General features: G+C 56.0%; 2 protein-coding genes across 3 annotated transcripts; both read left to right on the forward strand.

The window, feature by feature from the left end:
- The first annotated feature begins 6,331 nt into the window (after nt 1-6,331).
- LOC128088935 (calcium/calmodulin-dependent protein kinase type IV-like) lies at nt 6,332-14,501 on the forward strand. Of its 2 annotated transcripts, XM_052699861.1 has the most exons (13): nt 6,332-6,458; nt 6,806-6,972; nt 7,365-7,502; nt 10,122-10,200; nt 10,430-10,492; nt 12,182-12,264; nt 12,362-12,434; nt 12,691-12,781; nt 12,869-12,943; nt 13,207-13,282; nt 13,372-13,498; nt 13,749-13,901; nt 14,089-14,501. In XM_052699861.1, the coding sequence occupies exons 3-13, from the start codon at nt 7,405-7,407 to the stop codon at nt 14,263-14,265; spliced, it is 1,095 nt and encodes a 364-aa protein (XP_052555821.1). In that variant the 5' UTR covers nt 6,332-6,458; nt 6,806-6,972; nt 7,365-7,404; the 3' UTR covers nt 14,266-14,501. The 2 variants fall into 2 exon arrangements, with proteins under 2 accessions (XP_052555821.1, XP_052555820.1); XM_052699860.1 differs by lacking the exon at nt 6,332-6,458 and having other exon boundaries at nt 6,635-6,972.
- A 2,039-nt stretch (nt 14,502-16,540) lies between these two features.
- On the forward strand, nt 16,541-23,040 carry PWWP3A (PWWP domain containing 3A, DNA repair factor). The gene is made up of 13 exons (XM_052699849.1): nt 16,541-16,846; nt 17,117-17,205; nt 17,336-17,406; nt 17,629-18,648; nt 19,011-19,127; nt 19,574-19,644; nt 20,057-20,133; nt 20,367-20,427; nt 20,835-20,910; nt 21,017-21,067; nt 21,477-21,910; nt 22,337-22,425; nt 22,640-23,040. Exons 1-13 carry the CDS (start codon nt 16,790-16,792, stop codon nt 22,716-22,718), a joined length of 2,292 nt encoding a protein of 763 aa, XP_052555809.1. The 5' UTR covers nt 16,541-16,789; the 3' UTR covers nt 22,719-23,040.
- The last annotated feature ends 137 nt before the right edge of the window (nt 23,041-23,177 follow it).

Here is a 23,177-nt window from a genome sequence, read left to right on the forward strand (position 1 = left end):
CCGCCAGAACGAGGGTTTCGAGGCAACTTCTCACCAAAAAAAGCAGTGAGCGAACTCCAAGTCTCAGCAACTTAATTAACTCTGCGTAATAACGCGGCTCTTCCCCCTCTGCCCCTGGGGCTGCGGCTGCTGCCACGGGCCGGGCACCCTGCTGTGCTCCAGGGGTCACCCAGAGGCGTCCCCGGGCCCCTGGTGGCACGTGGGTGCTGCTGGGTGCAGCTGCATGGGTGCATGCATGCATTGCAGCTGCATTGGTGCACTTGGAGCTGGACTGCTGGGCACGGACACGGCACAGCCCCCACCTCAACGTGCCGCAGCTTTCGGATGCGCAGAGCTGCAGGAGCAGCTCCAGCCCCACGGCCTGACCCCAAACAGGCGGCGGCTGTGAGCCCGGCTCCAATCAGGAGCTGATGGGGAACGGCTGCAGATCGTTCAGCAAACGGCCGCTGCCTTCGGTTTCAGTGCTTAAAAGCTTTCCAGGCGGGTTATTAGGGAAATGGGTGGCGTGGATCCTAACGAAGGGAGAGGCAGGCTGGGTGGCAACTCTCCCTGCCTTCACGTGGCCGATCGATGCGCTTCTGCTCTGGGCTCCTCTCCTTGGGGCCTGCAGCCAAAGCAGGGCGATGGGATGTTGGGATCGTTTGTTCTCCTCCCCACCGTTACCCGGTGCCCCCCGTCCCTCTCTCTATCACCCAAATCTCTGTTTTCCCATCTCCCTCTGTGACTGTTTTCAATCCCATGCAGAGCAATGAGAAAATCCCAGCCCTGCTCCCACCGCTGCTCGGCCAAAAGGTGATCAGTGCAATTAGCAGTGGCTCTGCCAATCACTCTGTAGGGCCGGAATGGGTCCATGCCCCCTCCTTGGGGGCATCATCACCCACCTCTGCATCCCCACCTGTCTCCTGCAGCACCCAGGAACCCAACGGGACCTACTGGGATCAGCCATGAAGGGGCTCATCCCTCCAAGCTCCACCGAGCTCAGAATAGTTTTCAATTAAAACAAAAATATCCTATAATAACCCACCGAGGGCTTTTTATTTTATTTCCTTCCCTCTCTTTTTTTTTTTTTTTAAAGAAATAAATCTATTATGAGGAGCTTAGAGCTGTATGTAAAACCGGCGAGGGACAATTTGAGGATTAGGGATCGGAACTGGCCTGGTGTGACGAGTGAAGAAAGGAAAATCCCATAGGGCCAAAAGGGGGTTGAGGGGGGGAGGATAAGGGGGAGGATAAGGGGGGCTGGGGGTGAGGACGGCCCCACAGCTGCCCCTACAGCACCTCAGCATCAAAGTCATTTTGCTGCAGCCCCCCCCCCCGCCCCATTGATGGCACCGATCACTTCTGGGTGCAGACAGAGGCACGGGGTGACGGGCTGTTAACCCCCCCCAAATAGGGGATAATTGCTTTGTTTACTGCTTCCCCGACCCCAAAAAGACAACGGGATGGTGCTCAAAACCAAGCACGCCTGCAGGGAGAGAGGAGACACAAATAAAGGGGTGGGTAATGAATCCCTAATGGGAGCAGAGCTCACAGCAGCAGGCCGTGCTTCTGGGGCAGCGCTGCAGCACAGAGCTGTGCCATATGGGCTCAGTGGGGCAGGAGGGGGCACCCCATCCCACACAGCACCCCGTGGGCGCAGCGCCCACCCCACACTGCCACCCCCCAGGCCCCCTCCCACCCTCCTGCCTTAACGCACCACCTCTATTTATTCTGCTCCTGTAACTGTAAAATTGATTTTCTTGCAACAAGACGCGCGTCTTTCACCACTGAACGCACCCAAATGCTCCGACAGAAGACACTGGCAATTTTTAATTAGTTTCCTTTATATCTTTTGCTTCCCCGAGCAGGGATGTGGAACCAGAACAGGGAGCCCAAGAAAGGAACAGGATCCAGAGATGACAAAACCTCTTTTTATTCTTGATATGATTATTAATAACGCACAGTTTACCTAACGAGGCAGACAGGCGCAGAGAGCAGGTGGGGAAGTGATTATGGGATCTTACAGCTCCAGGGCCACAGGAGCATCGTTACATCTTCCCTATGACCTCAGAGCAGCTCATTGCCTCCTGGCCAACAGATCCCAGCTGCAGCCAGGATCCTCTGCCCTGCTTCGGGGATTGTTTCCCAGGCAAGGCATGGCATGGCAATGCATCCCCATCCCCATCCCCATCCCCATCCCCATCCCCATCCCCATCCCCATCCCCATCCCCATCCCCATTCCATCCCCATCCCCATCCCCATCCCCATCCCATCCCCATCCCATCCCCATCCCCATCCCCATCCCCATCCCCATCCCCATCCCCATCCCCATCTCCATCCCCATCCCATCCCCATCCCCATCCCCATCCCATCCCCATCCCCATCCCCATCCCCATCCCCATCCCTATCCCATCCCCATCCCATCCCCATCCCCATCCCCATCCCCATCCCCATCCCATCCCCATCCCCATCCCCATCCCCATCCCCATCCCAGAGCTGTGCCAGGTGTCAGAGCCCCTCACAGTTAAGCTGCAAACACACGTGGATGGTGCCATCTGCAGAGGAGTAATTAACGGAGCCACAGCTCGCATCACACACCCCTGATAAGGGGTAATTAATGCTCTGGGTCCTGGCAGCTGCTGTGTCCATCTGAGTGGATGCACTGAGCAGGGTGGCAGTTCTTGCTGGAGGTCCTGAGCTCAGTGTGGGGCGTTCAGGTAAAGTTTTGCTTTCACGTGCTCTGTTCCCCATCCCTCAATAGGGGAGGGGTCTCCTGGCTGGACTCTGACCCCCAAACCCTGCCTGCCCCATGGCCGTGCTGCTCTTTGTTCGCTCCCCACTCAAGAAAGTTCGCATCAGGCTTTTTTTTGGGGGGGCTGGGGTTGATCTGAACTCAGCTCCTGCCTTCCTCCTCTCCCCGCTGGGGCTGCGCTGTGTGGGGTGCGCAGGACCATGGGAAGCGATTGTGGGGTGGGAGCTGCCAGCGATGGGGTGAGGAGGGGGTTGGGAAGGGACGTAGCCCGTTTTGGGTTGAGCTGCTCCGACTGCAGCCGATGAAAAGTTGCTGGGAGGGAGAAAGGAAGGCAAGGGGCCGGGCAGGGAAGTCCTGCGGCCTCTCCATGTCAGCGCTCCGTCTGCTGTCACTCAGCACAGAGTTCTCCTTCAAGTTGTCATCGCGGGGCTGGAGGGGATTATGCCGAGGCACTGTCCAGAATTGATTCATGTGGAACGCGTGCTTGACGAGCGGAACCGCTGGTGTGAGCGGAGCCGCTGAGACCCCCTATTTCCCACCTTCCTCACACAATCCGGTATTGTTCGGCCGCAGCCTTCGTGATCCCCGCGCCGGGGCTGTGACTGACACAGCTTTGAGGCTCTAAGGCGTATTTTGAATTTCTAAAACCTCTCAGGAAGTCCCCGGGGTGCCTTCTGCCATTGTTTCTCCTTTCGCCTTTTTCCCTTTCCACCCCGCTCCCCTCCCGCCTCTCCTTCTCCCTCCCCTGACTCTCAGCGTCCCACCGCAGCGTTTTTTCCCCTCTCCCCGTGTTTTGTAGCTCCGGAGCCGCTCGGCCCCTCTGCAAACACAAATCCGCCGACGACGACAGAAACAAAACGAGCCCAAGCCCCAAAAGTTCCCAAATCCTCGATCTCGGGGAGGAGAAAGCGGCTTTACTTGTTTGTTTTCCATCAGCCGACGCAGAGCCAGGGATGTGCTGAAAAATCATAATAGGAACCAATCTTCAGCCCAAGCTGATGCTGGGCGTCTGTCTGGTGTCCGTCTGTCCGCAGCTCCCCATCCCTGGGTCAGCATAGGGAACCCCAGAGGGGCTCTCAGGACTCCGGTGGGGTGTTTTTCCCCCCCTGCCACCTCGGCACTCTATAACCATTTCCCATTTCCAGTCTTAATCTTATAAGAATGAATTGAGAATGACCAGCGTAAATACACAGGTGCCACTGGGAGCAGAAAGCACTCTTTAATCTCAGATATGAAAACAATTCCCTGCACTGCTCACTAGCAATCAGCAAGTGCTATCAGTGCCGCGCGCTCCCTGGGAACAGGAGAGCTTATAAATATGAATTAGTGCAGAGAAAATCTACTCTCTTACCTAAAGCTAAATGTTATCTGGGTCCCTTTCCAGCAGTGGCTGACATTTCCAGAGTGCTTTTAGTCACATCTGTGGGAAGACAACTCATTCCTTTCTTAAAAAAAAAAAAAAAGAAGGGAGAGAAAAGAGAGGAAAAGGAATGAAAGAGGAAGTGGGGGAGTGGGAGGGTGAGGTGAGGTGCAGGAAGAGCTTCCTTTGTTCCAGGAGGGAAACGTGGGAGCCTGAGGCTGCTGTGGGAGCTTGGCTGGGGTGGGAGGGATGGAGCAGAGCTGAGAGCATCCCTAAGGGTGGTCCCTGAGCGGAGGTACTGGGTGCCTGCTGTGCTGTGCTGTGCTGTGCTGTGCTGTGCAGCTGGGGAAACTGAGGCACGGCGCAGCCTGAGGGCAATGGAAGCACTGCCAAAGAGCAGAGCAGGATGGGGGCTGTGGGATGGGCTTTGCTGGGAGGCTCAGGCAGACCGACCCACCCGAGGGGGGCAGCCGTGTCCCATCTGCTCGGACCCCACAGATCCCGTGCTCCAACCTCGAACGCTTCCACGAGGGAAGGGCCGCTGGAGCGCACACCCAACGGGATGCTTACGCTGCCTTTTAGGTTGTTAATGAGCGGTTGCTGGCAGGAATGCTAACACCACTCAGCAGACAGACCTGTCGTGTGCTCTGCGTCCTTGTCTGGCTGCACTGAGCTCTGACCTCATTTGCTCGGTGCCATTCAATTAACAAGGCGAGCGGCGCTGGGGAAGGTGGGGATGCCGGGGAGGGGGAGGAGGGGGCAGGGGGGGCATTAACAGTATGTATTAATTTCCATTTTTGGTTCTGAACAATTGAGCATCGCTCAGCAACGGCTGCAGGAGGCACCGGGAGGCTCTCGTGGTGCTGCCATCATCCAGGGGTGTTTTGGGGGGTTGAGCTGGGGGTCCCGCTCTGCTTTCACCCCCACGGACCCCCGGCAGCTCTGGGTGAGCTCCCCCTCCTTTGGGTTTGCTGGAACATGGATGGAGGTGAGACGAGACAGAAGTGAGGGTGAGAAGGGGAGAGAAAGGTTTCCCAAGGTGTGGAAAAAAGAAAACAAACCACCATTTCGGATGCCTATATTTATAAATGGGGTTTCACTCCAGCGTAATGAGAGAGCAAAATAATTAATTCCTTCGCTGGAGACAAAAGGCTGAAGGTCTCCTGCAGCCCCACCTCTGCACTGCTGGGCCCTGAAGGCCTTTCCTCTGCTGCTGATGGGGGGACCTGGGAGGCTGCCAGCCTCAGCCCCATCCTGGGGGGCTGCCCAGCATCCATGGGCCAAATGGGGGGACGTGGAGGGGGTGGGCAGAGCGCAGTGCCCTCAATTCATAGCAGTGAGTTGATAAGGGGAAGGAGCTGCCTCCGCTCCGCAGATGCAGCCCACTGCTCTTTTTGGGGTGGGTAAATGAGGGCTTGTGTTGGTTCTAGGTGAAGTGGTAAATATTAATGATGCACCAGAAGAGCAAGGGCGGGATGGGGAGGAATGGCTGAGTCATTTTATGGGCTGAGGTCTCTCCCTGTAAGAACATCCCTGAGTTGCAATGAGTTGGGATCAGGCAGGGCTGGGTTCGCCTCCCTCAGATGTGATGAAATACTCTGATAAACGCCTGCGGAGCCCAACGCAAGGAGAGCTTCTCATGCTGGTGGGGCCTTTCCTGGAGCGCTGCCTGTGTCAGGGCTGAGCATCATCCCCAGGACTCCTCCAACCCCACGACGCTCTGTGTTTCTGTATGCAATGGTAAAACACACAACCTGCACCTGCGGGGATCGCAGCCTGGTGCTGACAAGGAAAGGGTGCAAAGGGGAGCTGCTGGGATCCCCGCTGTGCGTTGGGTGCCGGTGCTGCTGCTCCGTGCAGTGCTGTTGGTGCAGCCTTGTGCTCAGCCCTGCGGTCCCTTCCCGGGTTCGCACACTTCAAGCTCTCTGCTCGGCTCCCCCCGCGGTGGGCAACGCAAATCCCTCCTTCCTAGGGGTGCCCTGCCTGGGGGTCCCGGCCCCATCCCCGACACTTTCCCCTTTCCTACCCAATTCCAGCCCCTATCCCCATTTCTGAGCGCGCTCCGTGCCCGGCCCCACCTCGCCCAAACGCTCCCCCGTTCCCATGCCTTCTCCGTTCCCATCCCCTCACCCCCGGCCCTCCTCTCCCCGCCGCCCCCTCCGCTCCCATCCCGTGGCGGACGGCGGCACCGTGCGGCCGCACCGGGCAGCGCCGCTCCTTCGGGGAGGGAACCGAGATCCGCTGCAGCGCCCCGGGGGTCCGCCCTCCGGCACGGCTTCCCCCATCTCCACTGCGCTCCGGGCGGATCTCTGATCCAACGGAGCATCACCGGGAGCGCTGCGAGTGCGGGATGGGATTCTGACCTCGGTAATGGCATAAGAGTGGCGGGGGGGGGGGGGGGGGGGAAGGCAAAGGAGTGATGGAGAAGCCGCGGCGTGGGGTGGGGGCGTCCCTGCAGGGTGCGGGGCGGACGGGAGCGGTGCAGTGACGGCGGCCACCGGGGGGTGGCACGGCCGAGCCGGGCGGGAGCGGTGCCGGGTGGGGGTGCGGCCGGGGAGGGCCCCCGAGCGCCGCAGCCCCGCGTCTCCACCTTCCCCTACCCCCGCACCGGTGTCTCTGCGGGTCCGCAGCCCCACGCACGGACATCCCTATTCCCTACGTCTCGGTGTTCCCGCATCCCTCCATCACTGCATCCTTTCATATCCCCACCCCAGGGCCGAAAATCCTTACCGTACCCAGGAGGGCGGCAGCCGGGCGTGGGGGAAGGGGGGCCGCCCAGCCCCGCACGCAGCGCCCACCGTGCCCGCATCCGCCCTGCGCCGGGGATGAGGGAGAGCCGGGGGGGATTCGGCTCCGCCGTGCAGCCACGCAGCAGCTAACGGTACGTGTCGGCCGTGGGGCTGCGCTGATATGTGGGGAGGGGAAGCGCTGCGGGGCTGGCGATGTTTGGGGTTGAATGCGGGAATTGGGGGTACGGTACCCCATAGCACCCATCTGTGGGGCACAACCAGAGCACAGCCGGGGCACCCGCTGCCAAAAGAGCCCCGGGAAGCTGAGAAGTGGGGTGCGGGGGTGGGCGAGGGGGGGGTTGGGGGTATGATCTCCAAAAAGGCAGCGTACGTGTCTGGTGGGAAGGGGATTTGTGGCTGCGGATCCATCCCGCTCCGTAATCCCAAGGAGAACCTGCTGCCATCTGTGCACTGCCATGCAATGGGGGGGCCGTGGTGATGCTGGGGGGGCCGTGGCGATGCTGGGCTCTGCTCTGCCTGGCAGCTGGTGGGAGACTCCTCCCCCCTTCCCTCCCCCCGGCACCATGCCTTCCTCCAAGACGGACGGCGAGTATTGGATCGATGGATCCCACCGTGAGGCTGCCCTGGAGGATTTCTACGTCGTGGGCCCTGAACTGGGACGGTACTGCCTGAAGGGGGGGGGGGTTGGAGGGCAGCAGGAGGATTCCCTGCGTGGGAGCATCGTGCTCAATGGCTGCGTGCAGAGGGCTGGGTGCAGGAAGGGTGCAGGGGAAGGGATGGATGGATGGATGGATGGATGGATGGATGGATGGATGGATGGATGGAGGGATGGAGGGATGGAGGGATGGAGGGATGGAGAGGGGCAGGGGGATCCCATCCTCAGGTGTGAGCTGGGCTTTGGTTGATCACAGTGCTGCTGCTGTGGTTTTGGGAGCACTCACTGAAGTCTTGCAGGACGTGGTTCAGGTTCCTCATGTGCTCTACGCTTCTCATCCCTTTGGTGGAGACTGGGTTGGTGGTCTCTGACTTTTGGCTTGTGGGCAAGTGGAGGATGAACCTGGGGCTCCTATGAGGAGCCCCAGCAAAGGAGCACAATTGAGGATAAATCCCATCCCCGCAGGGGATTGTTCCCAGGATTTGTCCCACTTAGGGTAGGAGGCCCCACAGAAGTCCCAGCTGTATCCCCACACCCACAGCCAGCTCCAGGGCTTTCCCCACCACCAGGGGCTCAGCAACTGGTGGGGGCACAAACAGCAAACCCCCATGGAGGTTCCTGGGCTCTTTGGCCACCTGAGATGTGGGCTTTGCCAAGGCACAGGATGGTGCCAGGTGTGATGCATGGGCCAGGCTGCAAGAGGGGGCACGGCATGGGCATTTCTAGGCACATCCCACCCAGTGCCCCATGCAGTGCTGTCACCCAGCAGCTCTCATGCTGTCGTAGGATGCTTGCCTGCTCTGGGATGGGGCCAGGGTCCTTGCAGACAGCCTTGCAGCCATGGAGCCGGGGAGCTGCTGCACATCGAGTAAAGCCAGAGCTTCCCATCCTTTGCTTTGAGCTGGAGGTGTAGCCAGGGCTGATGAGACCCCCAGCAGAGGGGAGCTGGTGGAGCAACCTGCATCCATCTGAGAGCCCCCACAGGGTTTCCATCAACAGAGGAACGCGTGGGGCCACAAACAGCAGCTTGGGGATGAGCGTGCTGCCTGCACAGATGGACACGTGGTGGGGGGACAGACCCTGCCCCCGACCCTCCGTCCAGACGCATCCCATCCGGGCTCTGGGCTGCGTTGCACCCACAGCGAACTCAGGCTCCTGGCAAATCCCATTGTTCGACATTTTCCAGTTCATCTGTAAAGCAAATGCAATTATCTGCCGTGGCTGTCAAGGTTGATTGCAGTATTTACTCCAGGCCTTAAGCAGCGGCCAGGTGGAGCTGCTGGCGGCAGGGTCCAGCTGCTGCTGTGATTGGGAACGCAGCAATGGCAGCGGGTGCATGGAGCTGCGTTGGAGGAGTGGGGCTGAGGGGGCCGGTGGGCTTCAAATGATCCCTCGAGGAGTGGGCTGCAAATCATCTGTGCACAATGCGGTGCTGAAAGGGGATGTCGAGTGACGGGAGGGTGAGCGTGGTGCAGGGAGAGGGGACACGGCAGCTGGGAAATGGGGCCAGCGGCACGGCCATGGGGCACAGCAGCAGCGGTGGTGCCTTGGGTTCAAAGCAAAGCTGTCTGCAGCTCTTCCTGAGCACAGGATGTGATGGGAAATGCTGAGCAAAAGGCAGAAAATGCTTCGGAAATGCTCAAAGTGTGGGGCTGCCCAGCTCTGTGGGTGCTGCAGGCTGAGCCCAATGACGTCCCCAACCCTGTGCCATCCCCAACCCTGTGCCATCCCCAACCCTGTGCCATCCCCAACCCTGTGCCATCCCCAACCCCTCGCCGTCCACCCGCAGTACCCAGCTCTGCCGTTGCCATGGGAATGCAATTCTCCAGCTCAGCAGATGAGTTGCAAAATCCTCTCTCCATTTTTAAAAGCGGAGAGGTGGATTTCAGGAGGGCCCCCCGGGAGCTGCGGCACAGGGTCACCTGTGGGCAGCAATGGGCAGCAATGGGTCGTTGTGTTCTTGAGGGAGATTTCGGTGCAAAAAAGGGGTTCTTTGGGCTTTGACCTTCGGAGGCTTGGTGCTGACTGAGGATGGGGGGATGGCGTGTGCCTCGAGCCAGAACCTGAACTTGTCCCAGAAGGTGTCAAAGCCAAAGAGCAATAAAGTGCGGTCGATTACTCAGGGGGTGAGAATTAATCTGCTCCGAGGAGCCGGGCAGCGAAGATGAAATTGCAAACTAGCCCCATAATGGCCTGAAGAAATGGGTTGATTTCACCGTCCAGTGGTTAGAAAACATTATTAACAAGATCTGAAAGTGATGGGCAGCTGAGCAGCACGGTGCAGGCTGATGGGAGCAGTCCTTCCTTTGTAAGGCAGAGCAGTTCTGCACTATGGCAGGTTTTGTTGTGTGATTTGGGGGGGGGGGGGGTCCTGAGGCATCCACGGTTCCACTGAGCTCATCCTGGAGCTGGGAACCGGGGGGGGGGGCTGCATCCTGCCCTGAAAGCCGCTTATGGCTTTAAACCGCCTTTAGGATTCAGTTTTAATTACAATGGCTTTAGTGGGGAAAGCTGGAACTGATGCGGGGTGAAGCAGCTCGGTGCTGGTGGAGGCTTTGTGAGGTGGGGAGGGGGAGTGGGACCCCCTGCCTCCATCCTGCCTCCAATCCTGCCTCCATCCTGCAGGGGAGCCACCTCCGTGGTGTACAGCTGTGAGGAGAAGGGCACACGTACCCCATATGCTGCCAAGATCCTGAAGAAGACAGTGAGTGTTGGTGGCACTGCGGGTCTGGGATCGTGAAGGGCATTGGAATGGGGACGTGGGGACGTGGGGATGGGGATGGAGATGCCCTGCAGTGCAGGGCTGGGGGGGGGGAGCACAACGGGCTCAAATTCTGGGGCAGATCCTGCCTCTGCAGTGGGAAAGGCCGTGGGGGGCTGTGCAGTGGAACCAGCAGTGGTGGTGATGGATGTCAGCTGGTTCTGCCTTCCAGATCGACAAAAAGATCGTGAGGACGGAGATCGGGGTCCTGCTGCGCCTCTCACACCCCAACATTGTGAGTAGGAGGCCGCAGTGCCCCCATCCCAGCATGGCGCTGGGTGAAGCCATCACCCCGTCACCCCATCACCCGGCCCCCTTGGTGCCCTATGGCACAGCGCAGCCCCGCTCAGCGCCGTCCCCTCCTTTCCCATCAGGGCACAATGGGGGCTCACCCCCTCCATAGCTGCTCCCCACCCCCCACCCCGCTCCCCATCGCCCTCAGCTTTCCATTCGGTGAGCAATTTCCACCGAGGAGATGAAATGAGCACCGAAGCCAATTGCCCATCAGCGAGGAATGCTGCGAGGGGAGATAAGAGGCCAGGAGAGGGCGAGGGGCTCCGTGCTCCCTGCACCCAGCACTGGGGGTAGCAGCTCCTCCATCCCAACGCAGCACAGGAGGGGACCACGTTTCATACATCAATAGAAACGCCATCAGCTTTGCTTTGTGCTCTCCCACACCCTTTGGGCACACGGGGAGCACCCATGGGTGCCTCGGTGCTAAGAGTTTCCATAGGGAGCCCCGAGCTGGCAGCTGCTGCATCTCCTTCTATACGACAGCGCCTTCGGTCCGTTTGCTAGCATTCAGCACCAACCTCGACGGTGGATGATAATAGGATTGTAAACTTTTGAAGTTAATAGGAAAATTATAGTGCTTCTGTGTATTATTATAATGCAGTCAGCTGCCGCCGGCCCTGCGGGGTATCACGGCTCGTCACCCGGCCTGCGAAGGTAATGATTAAAGCCCCATGAAATCCGCAGTGTCACAAAAGTCTTAAGAAGCGTGAAATGCTCTGTTTTCTGTCTAAAAAAAAAAAAAAAAAATTAGAAAAAATATATATTGCATTTTTTACTTCTTTTTAAGAGAGAATCTGTTAATTCCAGATTCGCCGCGCGGGCACAAAGCGTTTGTGCAGACCTCGCATGGCGTCTGAAGGGAAAATGATAAGGAAAATGGAGATTGTTTCACGCTCCTTCCATGCAAAGCACTGCTGGCGCTGCTCCCCTGTGGGTGCTGCTCATGGGGGCCCCGGGTGTCACAGCTCCGGAGGTGGCATCGCAGCTGGGCTGTGAAATCAATGCGTGTCCCCAGCTCTACGAGTCGATAGGGCTGAAGTCCAGAGGAGGAGCAGCCCCTGCCTCCCCCTTAAAGCATGATTAAGTGAGCGAGGCAGTTCCAGATCTGGGCTGAGACAAACAGGAGAGGAGGGGATGTGTGGGGGGTGTCTGTGCCAGTGCTGCCATACCTGGAAGTTACGTGGTGGGAGTGAGCAGGGTCCTATGGCACCAGCACAGCCCCGTCCCAATGGCACAGCCATGTCCCAGTGGCAAACCCCAATCCCAATGGCACAGCCTTAACCCCAATAGCACAGCCCTAACCCCAGTGGCAAATCCCAATCCCAATGGCACAGCCCCAACCCCAATGGCACAGCCTTAACCCCAATGGCAAACCCCAATGGCACAGCCCTGTCCCAATAGCACAGCCCCAATCCCAATGGCACAGCCTTAACCCCAATGGCAGAGCCTTAACCCCAAAGGCACAGCCCTGTCCCACCAGCACAGCCCCAACCTAATGGCACAGCCTTAACCCCAATGGCAAACCCCAATCCCAATGGCACAGCCTTGACCCCAATGGCAAATCCCAATGGCACAGCCCCATCCCAATGGCACAACCCCATCTGCTGCCACCCATTCTCATCCCTTTCAGATCAAACTGAAGGAGATCTTCGAGACACCCTCGGAGATTGCTCTGATGCTGGAATTGGTGACGGGAGGAGAGCTCTTTGACAGGTAGGGCACGCAGCCCCAGGGGAGGGTGAGGATGGAATGGGGCTGAAGGACACCCCTATGGGGTTGGGGATGGGGGATGACTGCTGTGCACCCACAGGATCGTGGAGAGGGGCTTCTACAGTGAGCGGGATGCGGCCCACGTGGTCAAGCAGATCCTGGAGGCTGTGTTGGTAACGTCTCCGTGTCCCCATTGTGGTTTGGGGGCATCGCTGTGGGTCTGGGAGCATCGCTGTGGGTCTGGGAGCATCGCTGCAGGCCCAGAGCCGTGCTGTCTGGGGAAGGTCACTGCCACGCAACCTGGAAATGGGGTTTCCATGGCAACAGATAGGTTTTAAAAATGGAAACTCTGAATGGGAAACGTCCTTCCTCTGCTGCCCTGCTAAAGCCTTTCCTTCCTCCCCCCATCCCCGCCGTCTCTCTCCGCAGTATTTGCATGAGAATGGAGTGGTGCACCGGGACCTGAAGCCGGAGAACCTGCTGTATGCAGACCTGTCCCCCGACGCTCCCCTGAAGATCGGTGGGTGCTGAGCAGAGGGGCTGCACCCCGGGGCTTCCCAGCCTGGTGGGCACCCATCAGTCTGACCCTTCCCTGTGTGTCCCCAAGGTGACTTCGGGCTCTCCAAGATCGTGGATGAGCAGGACACCATGAAAACCGTCTGTGGGACACCGGGGTACTGCGGTGAGCAGTGGGGGTGTGGGGCAGAGGAACATGGGGGGGGGGAAAGGGGACCTCCTGCCTGGCAAGTCCTCTGCAGTCTGCCCCACAAAGAGCCCAGAACTGGGGGCTGGAAGGAGATGGGGACAGGTGGCAAAAGTCTGTGATGCACGAATCCTGTTTGTCATCAGTCCCCAACACAAATCAGCTCCGTGCTGAGCTCTGCACGCAGGAGGTGCCCACAAAGGGTTTTCCTCCTGAATTTTAACCCCCATCTCTGCTTCCAGCCCCTGAAATCCTGCACGGCTGCCCCTACGGCCCTGAGGTGGACATGTGGTCGGTGGGTGTCATCACCTACATCCTGTGAGTATTGCATATGGGCTCTGAGCCCCTGGCTGTGCCGTGTCCCTGCGTGGGGCCTGGGGGCACTGGGGATCCTCTGCTCCTTCCAGGCTCTGCGGGTTTGAGCCCTTCTTTGACCCACGTGGGGACCAATACATGTACAGCCGCATCCTCACCTGCGACTACGAGTTCGTGTCCCCGTGGTGGGACGAGGTTTCCCTCAATGCCAAGGACCTGGTGAGTCACTGAGCTTCAGGGCAGAGCTTGAGGCTGTGTGAGGCGAGTGGATCGGGTGTAAGAATGACAGAGCCAAGAGTCAAATAGAGCCAAATGGAGCGGTGTCAAATGCTTCTCTGCTCCTGTGCATCTGTATTCCTTGCAAACGTCAGGCTGTGAGTCCACCAAGAGCATTGCACAGGGGTTGGGTGCGGGGGGCACTCAACAAATGACCATTTTTGTTTTTTTTGCACGTTGAAATCGGCCACAGGTCAGAAAACTGATCGTCTTGGATCCCCAGAAGAGACTGACGGTCTACCAGGCTCTGGAGCATCCCTGGGTGACTGGAAAAGCAGCCAAGTTTGCCCACATGGACAGCACACAAAAGAAGCTGCAGGAATTTAACGCCAGGAGGAAACTGAAGGTAAAACCTGACGGATCCCTCCCACTTTCCTCCTCTTGCACAAAACTTGTCCCATCCGTGGGCTGCGCTCGCTGGGGCCGAGCAATCCCTGCCCTGAGCAGCAAAACGCCGAGCAGGGGCAGCCTGGGGGTTGAACCAGGTTTGTGTGTGCATCATTCCTACTGACGCCATCACGCTCTGCCTGCAGGCTGCCATGAAAGCCGTGGTGGCTTCCAGCCGCTTGGGCAACCACGGCCACCACGACTGCTCCAGGAGCCGGGGGGGCCCCCGGGGCAGCACTGAGGCCACCGCCGCATCCGAGGAGCTGGAGGCGTTCCCTGCTGTGCCCAAAATGCCCATCAACGGGGCGAGCTGCAGGAGCTGATGGTGCCCGGCTCCCAGCAGCTGCTCGGGGGGCTCTGGGGCAGCCGTGGGGATGGCAGGACGGGGTGCATCCCTGCGTGGTGCTGCTGTGGCTGTGCGTCCATCCCCACCCCGCAGGGAAGCAGCGCTGGCGACTCCTGTCTTCCAACAACCCAACAGCTTTGGCTGCTGTGGCGTTATTACGAGTGTCCCGGCTGCTTAAAAACGAGGAGCAAACAGCAGGGAAAAAAAAAAAAAAAAAGAAAAAAAGAAAAAAGGATTTCTTTCACCTTCCCAACAAAGGCAGCGAGTTGTCATCGCCGTTATCTCTACAACAGAGTTCTGTAAATAGTCCTCAAAGGCATCACTGCAGAGGGGGGGGGTGGCCAGCAATGCGCGCTCGGTCTCCGGCCCCATTGCACCCACCAGCCCCACTGCAGAAGGGGGGAGGGGAGGGTCGGACCTCCCCCCCAAAACCGCCTGCCTGCAGCTCCTCGGTGTCTTTAGGTGGTAGATGAGCTCTGTTTGATTCGTGCTTTCGTGACGCTGCGGTTTCATTCGTCCTGGTGTTCGGTGCGGTGTGTGCTGTGTGGGAGCGGCAGGGCTGGCGGTGAGGAGGGCTGCCTTGGTTGTGTTTTAATGAAGAACAATGCAATTATTTCTACGGGGCAGCGACAGGCTTTGTAACACGGTGCTGTTGTTTCTTCGTTGGGGACGAGGAGTTTATACTGCATTTCTGTTCGGTTTTTTAAGACTAATGAAATCCGAGGACAAACTTCTTGAAAATGAGATTTTTTTTAGGCATTTCTTTACCAAGCTGCAGGATGAACATTTGTGGATTTTAATACAGAAGAAGAAATGAGACAGGAAAAGCCATACTATGTGTGCTGGAGAGAAGGGACTGCAGACAAAAGTTACAGCTTTGCTTAAGCTGAGAGCTGCAATTGCAGACACGGTCTGGAGAGGGTTGGTTGGTAGATGCAGAGCTGTAACCAGGGATGCAGGAAGGGAAATGTAACACAGTGACTTTTGTACTTATTTACAGCACAAACAGAAATCCCAAGGATGACAGTAAGGGCTGATCCACGCTTTATTGTGCTCGTTTATGTTTAGGGTGCTCATAAAGCCAATATAGAGGAGAGATCAGATGCATGAGAGAATGGACAAAGGAAATGATGCTCGTTTTTGTTATTTCCTCTCTTCCTTCCCTGCTTGAAGACAGGGGGCAGAATGCAGCGCTGCTCTGAGCTCTGCTCTCCATCCTGCAGATGTGCAAACCCCATGGAAGTGTCCATTCTCAACAATGGGGCCTGAACTTCACGTCTGCTATTTATTAAATCAGGTATTAATTCATACACTCTGACGTGAAGGACAGATTTAAAACATTGTGCAGGAGAAGGCCAGGGAGCTCAGCACAGGAGCAGGGACATCACTCTGCCCTCAGACTGCTCCTGGTAGCATCACTGAGATAATGGGTAATAAAGTGTCATCCTAGGGAGACAACCCAGGGGAAATTGTAGCCAGAAAAAGAAGGGAAAAAAAAGGGAGTTTGTCTCTTCTGTCAACAAAGTATTATTCCACAAACATCTGTACTTGGAGGTAGGGAAAGCAGTGTCCATCCTATGGGACACGCCATTTCGGTCTGTATGCTGTTTTCAGAATGTGTTTTAATAACTTATTTCTTCGGTATAGTGGTTACATTTTCAATATCGCAGGTATTTATAAAAGAGCATAGACAGCAAATAAAAACATCTAACGTCCTAATGCGCGCTGTGTCTCAATGGCTGGAAGCCAATATGGCTGCGCCCATGCGGTACGACTCCTCTCCGGCTCTATCGGTCAATCCGTTCAGACTGGGCTGACTACCGGTCAATCTGTTCACGCTGGGCTGAGGCCCAACGACACCAAGCGCTGGGTGCTGCCCTTCGGGCACCGCAACCCCACGGTGCGGGACTGCCGTGGGTCGCAGCTCCCGGGCCGCCCACGTGCTCGCAGCGCGCACATGGCTCCGCCCCCGTGACGTCACCACCTCGGCGGAAGCGGAAGTGACGCTCATTAGCTGAGAGGCGGGGAGTTCCTCCCGCCCTTTCCATTAGGGCGGGGCAAACAGAAAACCGGGCGCACTGATTGGCCGTGCAGCGAGGGCGGGAAGCAGGAGGAGCAGGGAGTCGATTGGCTGTAGTGCTGCTAGGAGCAGGGTGGCGCATGCGCAGGGGGAGGCGCGGTGGGCGGGAAGGCGGCGGGGTCCCTGCTGCGGGCGGAGGGGCGGAGCGGGGCGGCTCCTCCTCCTCCTCCTCCTCCTCCTCCTCCTCCTCCTCCTTCTTCCCGCCGGGCGGAGGCCGTGGGCGTTCGCTGCTTTCGGTGCCGGGTCCTGGTAGCGGCGGTGCCGCCGTTTGGGAGTTAAAGCGCCGCGTGGTGGCGGTTGATAGCCGCTCGAGTGCTGCGTTACGCCGCGAAGGGCTGGAAGGAGGCGGCCGGAGCGCCCCGAGTTCTGGTCATGCTTTATTCCTTTTACCTCAGAGCTTCTCCTTCCCTGTGTGAAACGCATGGCGAACCGGGGCTGCGTCCTGTGCCGCTGGAGGGGGCGGCTGTGGCCGGCGAAGGTAAAGTAAGGCTGGGGGATGGAGAAGGGTGAGGATGGCAGCTCCGGTGTGTGGGAACAGGGCTGAAATTGGGGCTGTGATCCACGCGAGGGGCGGGGCTGACGGCTCAGCTGGGTGCTGTCGCCTCCCTGGGAGCGTTTGAGTCGGGAAAAGGGGGATATATTGCAAAGAAGGCAACGAAATGCTTTCGAAAGTCGTTGTGAAGTCAGGCCTGTCCTGCAGCCTCCACGCACTCGTAAAGCGCTTGAAATGCCTCTTTTTTTCCTGTAGGTTTTGTCAAAGCCCGGGCTTGCTGAGGATCCCCCTATCACCAACGCACAGGAGGTTCTGGAGGTTGAAATAATCAGCCTAAAAGAGAGGTGAAGTATCTCTGTTACCGTTTTCTTTCTGCTCTTAAATGCAAGCAATAAAAAAATATGTGAGCTTTAATGTGAAAGCATCCATGCAATCAGCTGAGTGACTCGCAGCCTCGTTCTGTTGTGTTTTCAGGGTCAGTGTGAAGCAGGAGGATGTTGTGCCCCTGGAGGAAGCGAGCATAGAGGACATCGTCTCTAGCTTAAGTGAGCGTAGAGCATTTGTTGCCACTTGGGTTTCTCCTGAAGGAAGGGGGAGGGAACTTGTGTGTATCTGCATGGCGTTGTTACTTTGTGCTGTCTGCTGCTTCGCCTCAGAAATCACAGATGGTTTCGATGTTGCCTTAGGAAAAGGGTGTAACGTAGATGCAACTGTTTCTGGTACGCTAACAAAGGTGGTTGTGCTTACTGCCTCTTCTTCCTCATCAGGTGAAAAGATAAATCCAGATGAGGCTGTGGAAGAACTGAAATATCGTTGTGCTCTTAAAACTGCCTTGGATTCCTTGGAAGAAGATGCACCAACCAGAGAAAAGCCACCTTCGAAGGCAGGGCCAAGTACTCGCTCGTCCCAGGCAAACGGTGCCAGGTCTCTTTCATCTTCCCCATTAAGCAGCTGTCAGCCACTCTCTAAGGAAGACTTGGAGTCTGAGAGCCTCAACAGGAAAAGAAAGCAGAGAAATAGCCCCAACCTGAGGACTGGTACGAAAAAACAAAACCTGAGGTGCTCTTTAATTCCAGAGAAGAGTCCTGGAGCAAATGAAAATGGAACAAAACTCTCAAAGCGTAGCACTGGGCAGCTGTGCAACACATCAAACTCAGACAGCGAGAATTGCACAGCGCCAGGATCACCACTGTTATCAAGAGAGAAAAAAACAAAGCCCAGATGGTTGAAAAAATCCCTAACGAGTAATAAAGCCTCGCTGAAGCTAAAGGAGGAGAAATGTAAGCAAGGAAGGAGAGCAAGAGGTGCAGGATGGCCTGGGTCGCTTCCAAACGGTTCCTCCAAAGGCCGAGGGCAGCCCCCTGCTGAGGGCGCTTCTGTGTCTGCACCCTGCAGCTCTGGCACGGCGCTGCCTGGGAGGAGCAGGGTGAGCACCAGGCTGCAGCCCAGAGCCCAGATGTTACTGCGCTCGTCTTCCAAAAATGCCTCTGTCTCACAGAGGAGCACAGGAAGCGAGAATAGAAACGGAGCCAAACAGGTAAATGAGAGGAAAAAGGCAAGGAGTGTGAAGCAAGCGAAAGGAAAACAAGAGGCCGAGGCAGGAACGTCCTCGTCCAGGAGAAAGGAGTGCAGAAACAGCCCTGGGCCTTCAGCTGGGCTGTCTGACTGCAGGGTGCTGTCTGATGGCGTTCTCTCTCAGCTGCAAGAGGAGGAGGATGAGGATGAGCCGCCTGAGGTTATGGACAGAGCAAAGGAGTTCCACCTGCCCGACTTTGAGGAAGAGGAAGGTGGGCACGCTGCTCTTAGGAATGCAATCTGCATTCCTTCTGATGCGCAGGCGCTGCTTATCACTGTAGCAGTTGTGTTTTTGTGGAGGTGGTTCTTGAGCTGCTGGGTTGAATCCTTCTGTGTTTTCAAGTCCTGGGGAATTCAGGTTATATAAAGGGACGGAAGGGTACGGAATCCTGCAAGCAGCATCCTTTCCTGTGGCTCCTCTCCCTTTTTTTGCCTCATGTTCAGGCTGTTTGCCCAGGCTGAGGTCTGTGTGGTGTTACAGGTGCCCTGTGGCTCACGTTGCTGCGGGGTGACGCTGCTGCTCTCACACTGGGCTGAGGGCTGTGCCACGCTCACAGCTGTGTTGCTGTTGCAGGACTGGAGCCCTCAGGGCTGTCTTCTGAGAGGGCGTTCTGTGAGAAGCTGTGTCAGCTCTCAGATCTGGTGGAGGAAGAGGAGGAGGAAGAGCTTCCCAGCATTCTGTCTCATCAAGGTGAGGCATGGGTGGTATTTCCTTGAGACCTCAGCAGCATCAGCACGCCCTGTTGGTTTCTGTTTCTGCTGACTTGCTGACAAGTTCTGGTAAACCCTGATGGTGAAACCTCATCTTTCTAGCAAACAAATCCAGCTTTGCTCAGGCTTGGGATAAAACGCCTTCATTGGGTGCTGCAGGAGGGCTGTTTGGGACAGCATTTCTTGCCACACAATGTGAACCTGGGCAAGGGTCTGAGATTTGAGACTTCTGAGCTTCTGTCTTGTATATAGAATATAATTTCTGTATATTCAGAGCTCTTGCCTTGTGTGAGGGCAGGATGTTGTGCTACTTCAGTTGGGATCTGTAAAAGCATCAAAGCAGAACTCGCTGGATGTTCCCTGTGTGATGAGGCAGCATGAATTCACTTTTCCTACTTTTCTCTTTCATTATTTTTTTCCTTACAGAACCAGAATCAATTGACAAAGGGATTTTGGTGTGGTGCAAGTGGCAAAGATACCCATATTGGCCAGCAGTGGTAAGAGCAGCTCGCTGTTCACAGGGATGTGATGTTTGCTGGGGCTGATGGGGAACAACTGACAGTTCTTGAGCCTTTCTTGCCCTTCTTGTCCTGTGTGGGATCTGTTGTGCTTGTCTGCTAAATCAGAAACTGCAGTGAAACCAAGGATAATAGAAAAGCTGCACATAATAAAGCACACGTGAAATAAATGTGGCTGGGGAGCGTTTGCTTCTGTTGGAGCAGAGGATTCCTCCTCAGCTCCTGTATCACGAGTTCAACTGCAGCCTTCTGTGAGGATTAAATAAATCCTTGGTGTGATAACAGAATGCTGCATGGGGTGCTGTGATGTGGGGCTCGTGGCAGGGCTGCAGGTGCTCCTGCTTGGTAAGGATGTGAGGCTTGATGCCATCAGCCCTTCCTCTGTCTGCAGGTGAAGAACGTGAAGCGGAAGCACAGGAAGGCAAACGTGCTCTTCATAGAGGGCAACACAAGCGAGAAAAACAAGAGGTGAGCGCTGTGGGTTCTGCTCAGGTGCTGGGCAGCCTCCTGTTGGTGGGATGGCAGGGCTGGGATCAGGTGGGATCCCTCTGTTTTGGGCTCTGTTCTGTTTCCTCCGTGAGCTGTGCTAGGGAATTCCTCAGGCTGAATTTTGGGGACGGTGTGAAAGCCCTGTGAAGGAGCAGCTGCAGGTTTGGTCGCCTTCCATCCCTAACTTTGTTTTTTTTGTGTGTGTCACCAAGTTTCTCAGTGTCTCTTCGGAACCTGAAGCACTTTGACTGTGAAGAAAAGCAGGACCTGATTGTAAGTGCTACAAGTAACCCTTGGCTGCAGTGCATACAAAACATCTTGCAGTGTGTGCTCACCCTGCCCGGGTGTCTGCTCTCACTTTGGCTGCTCTCTCCTAAGATCCTCTTCCACTCAATACATTGCTTAAACGTAATTGTGTTGCACAAACTAGATTATACATGGGAATAGACTCCTCCTTGGTCAGGTTATGGGTGCTGCTGAGAACGTGGGCAGTGGATGGGAGCTGGTTGTTTAGGGTTCCAACTGTGTTTTCACTTGTTTTCCACATGCCAAAGCCACCAGTGCTTAATTACAGAAGTTGAATGGCAAGACAATATAAAACAATGGGGTGAGCTTGGATTAGTTGTTGCTGCTCCTTTGACAGGCAGCACTTAGACCTGCGTGTGGCTCCTCTCTTGCAGAACCAAGCCAAAAAAGACTATTGCCAGGAAATTGAGTGGTGCATTCAGCTGATTTCTGACTATCGGATCAGAGTGGGTGAGTGCTGTGTGCTGAAGGCAGCCAGACCTGCAGTCACAAACTCAGGCTGCCAGCTCTGTTGCCGTAGCTGGACTGATAACAACCTGTTCTCTGGGCTTTTCAGGTTGCCATTCGTTTACTGGATCCTTCTTGGAATACTTTGCTGATGATATCAGTAAGTGAATTGGCAGGGAGGTTTCTTGCTGGGACTTTTAGGAGAGAAGCTTGGCTCTGATTTGGTACAAGTGTGGGTTGGGCTGGCGGGGCTCGCTGAAACCTGCTGTTGGTTGTGCTCTGAGGCTTTCAATCCCACAGAGGAAGTTGAGTGTAATCAGTGAGCTGGTTGTGAACGACTTCACATTGGAGCAAGCTGTTCTCAAAGCTCGTGTTCATCTCAATACACTCTGCAGTGTGATTTTGTTTTCAAGGCGAGTCCCTCCCCGTCCTTCAAGAGGGGAAGGAAAAGCCCTCCTCATCAAAACCTCCTCATCAAGAAAGCCCTTATTTGGGGTCTGCATATAAGTGCATATGCCAGAAAGCCCCTTATTTTACCCGAGTCCGAATGGTGGTGGCTTTTCTTGCAGGTTACCCTGTCAGGAAGCAGTACCAGCAGAGCTCAGCCCAAATGACCTTTCCCAGCGTAGCAGAGGAAGATCTGGAGGACTCTGCGTTAGAAACTTCCCCTCAGAAGCCCTGCAGGAAGCTGCTGCCTGACAGGACAAGGGCTGCCAGGGACAAAGCCAACAAAAAGATCGTGGAGTTCATCGTGAAGACCAAAGGAGCAGAGGAGCACCTGCTGGCTGTCCTGAAGTGCAGGAAGGAGTCCAGGTGGATGAAGGATTTCCTGAGTTCCCGGCAGTACGGAACCTGCGTGGAAACTTATTTAGAGGATGAGGAGCAGTTGGAGCTGGTGGTGAATTACCTGAAGGAAGTGGCGTACCATGAAACAGACACTGCAGACCTCCGTCGGCTGCTTGGGGATGGAGTAAAATTTATTTTAGATGTCCTTTTGCCTGAAGTAAGTAAACGTGAAACACTGAATAAAGGGAATGTTGAAGTAGATAACGTAGCTTAAGCTCAGTGACTGCTGGAATGATCTGGGTGGATTGGAGCCCATCTGCTGCCCTGAGTGCAGTTGAGCTCAAGGGGCTGGGCCTGAATTTGCTCCCTCAGGAGCTTTGCCTGGGAAAGCCTTGGTAAGGTGTGGGAGCAGATTTGCTGTTAAGAGAATCTTATTTTCCTTGTAAAAGCAGTGTCCTGGGTGTGCTGAAGGACAAATCTGTAGCACCTGCCGGGTTTCCCTCCACAAAGGTGCATCCAAGGTTTCCAAAGGGAGTCTCATCCCAAAGATGTCTCAGGCAATGAGCACGACTTCAAGCCTGCTTTTAATTTTGTAACTGAGGTTTTTCTTTTGCTCGTGTCAATGAACCAAATGCTTTTATAGGCTATCATTTATGCCATTTCTGCTGTGGACGATATAGACTACAAAAAGGCAGAAGAGAAATACATGAAAGGACCATCTGTGAGCAAAAGGTGCGTTCCTATGTTCAGCATCTCCGGGTTTTCCTCGTTGGTTTACTGTCTGTGTGGAGCAGTGGGAAGTTCAGCACCCACCCCAGCGAGACAAGGGGTCTCATTTAAGTGCTGGGATGGTTAAACACAGAGTTCCTGCAACATGCAGAGCTCTGCAGAAGCTTGAACACTTTCGAGTTCTGCTTGGATTAACAGCCTTCCTCCTTGCTCTTAGGGAGAGAGAAGAGTTTGACGAAGAAATTCTGGAGAGGAAAAGGCTTCAGGCTGAGCTGATGGCTGCAGGCAGCGTGTGAACGGCAGCAAACGCTTTCCCAATTACACCCAGCCTTGTTACATCTCCAAAGCTGCGGCTGTGACAGTGCTGCATTACGTTACCACCACGCACAGTTGTACCTTCAGTCCTTGTTCTCACCTCTGTGCTGCTGGAAGTGCTGTGAGCTGTGTGTGTGCTGCTGCTCTGTGCCCTTGATGTGGACTCGGTGGGAAAGAAGCCTCTGTTGTCCTCAGAAGAACGCAGGCTGGCGTTGCGGAGCCAAAGGCTGGGACTGGGTTGGCTCTTTTCCTTTATCTGTCATTAAAGGTGTGAGGAATAAAATTGGTTCTGAATGAAGCAAACTCAGTCCTGGCTCTTTGTGGATGGGGGGGGGGGGGGGAACCAATGAGGTCTGTGTGTGCTTAAAAAGGAAAAGCTGGGTTTTTCTGTTTTCTAAAAGCAACCCTATTTTGCAGCCTGTCTTTAGATAATGTTTTCC

The sequence above is a fragment of the Tympanuchus pallidicinctus genome, unplaced genomic scaffold (genome assembly GCF_026119805.1).
Source record: "Tympanuchus pallidicinctus isolate F22 unplaced genomic scaffold, pur_lepc_1.0 scaffold38, whole genome shotgun sequence".
NCBI classification, from domain to species: domain Eukaryota; kingdom Metazoa; phylum Chordata; class Aves; order Galliformes; family Phasianidae; genus Tympanuchus; species Tympanuchus pallidicinctus.

What these genes read in the sequence shown, in the direction of transcription:
- PWWP3A (XM_052699849.1), top strand. Translation starts at nt 16,790, where the DNA reads ATGGCGAACCGGGGCTGCGTCCTGTGCCGCTGGAGGGGGCGGCTGTGG. An exon ending in CAGCATTCTGTCTCATCAAG is followed by an intron (nt 19,128 to 19,573) that starts GTGAGGCATGGG and finishes TTTTCCTTACAG; the next exon opens with AACCAGAATCAATTGACAAA. An exon ending in GGACCATCTGTGAGCAAAAG is followed by an intron (nt 22,426 to 22,639) that starts GTGCGTTCCTAT and finishes CCTTGCTCTTAG; the next exon opens with GGAGAGAGAAGAGTTTGACG.
- LOC128088935 (XM_052699861.1), top strand. Translation starts at nt 7,405, where the DNA reads ATGCCTTCCTCCAAGACGGACGGCGAGTATTGGATCGATGGATCCCAC. An exon ending in CCAAGATCCTGAAGAAGACA is followed by an intron (nt 10,201 to 10,429) that starts GTGAGTGTTGGT and finishes TCTGCCTTCCAG; the next exon opens with ATCGACAAAAAGATCGTGAG. An exon ending in CGACGCTCCCCTGAAGATCG is followed by an intron (nt 12,782 to 12,868) that starts GTGGGTGCTGAG and finishes TGTGTCCCCAAG; the next exon opens with GTGACTTCGGGCTCTCCAAG.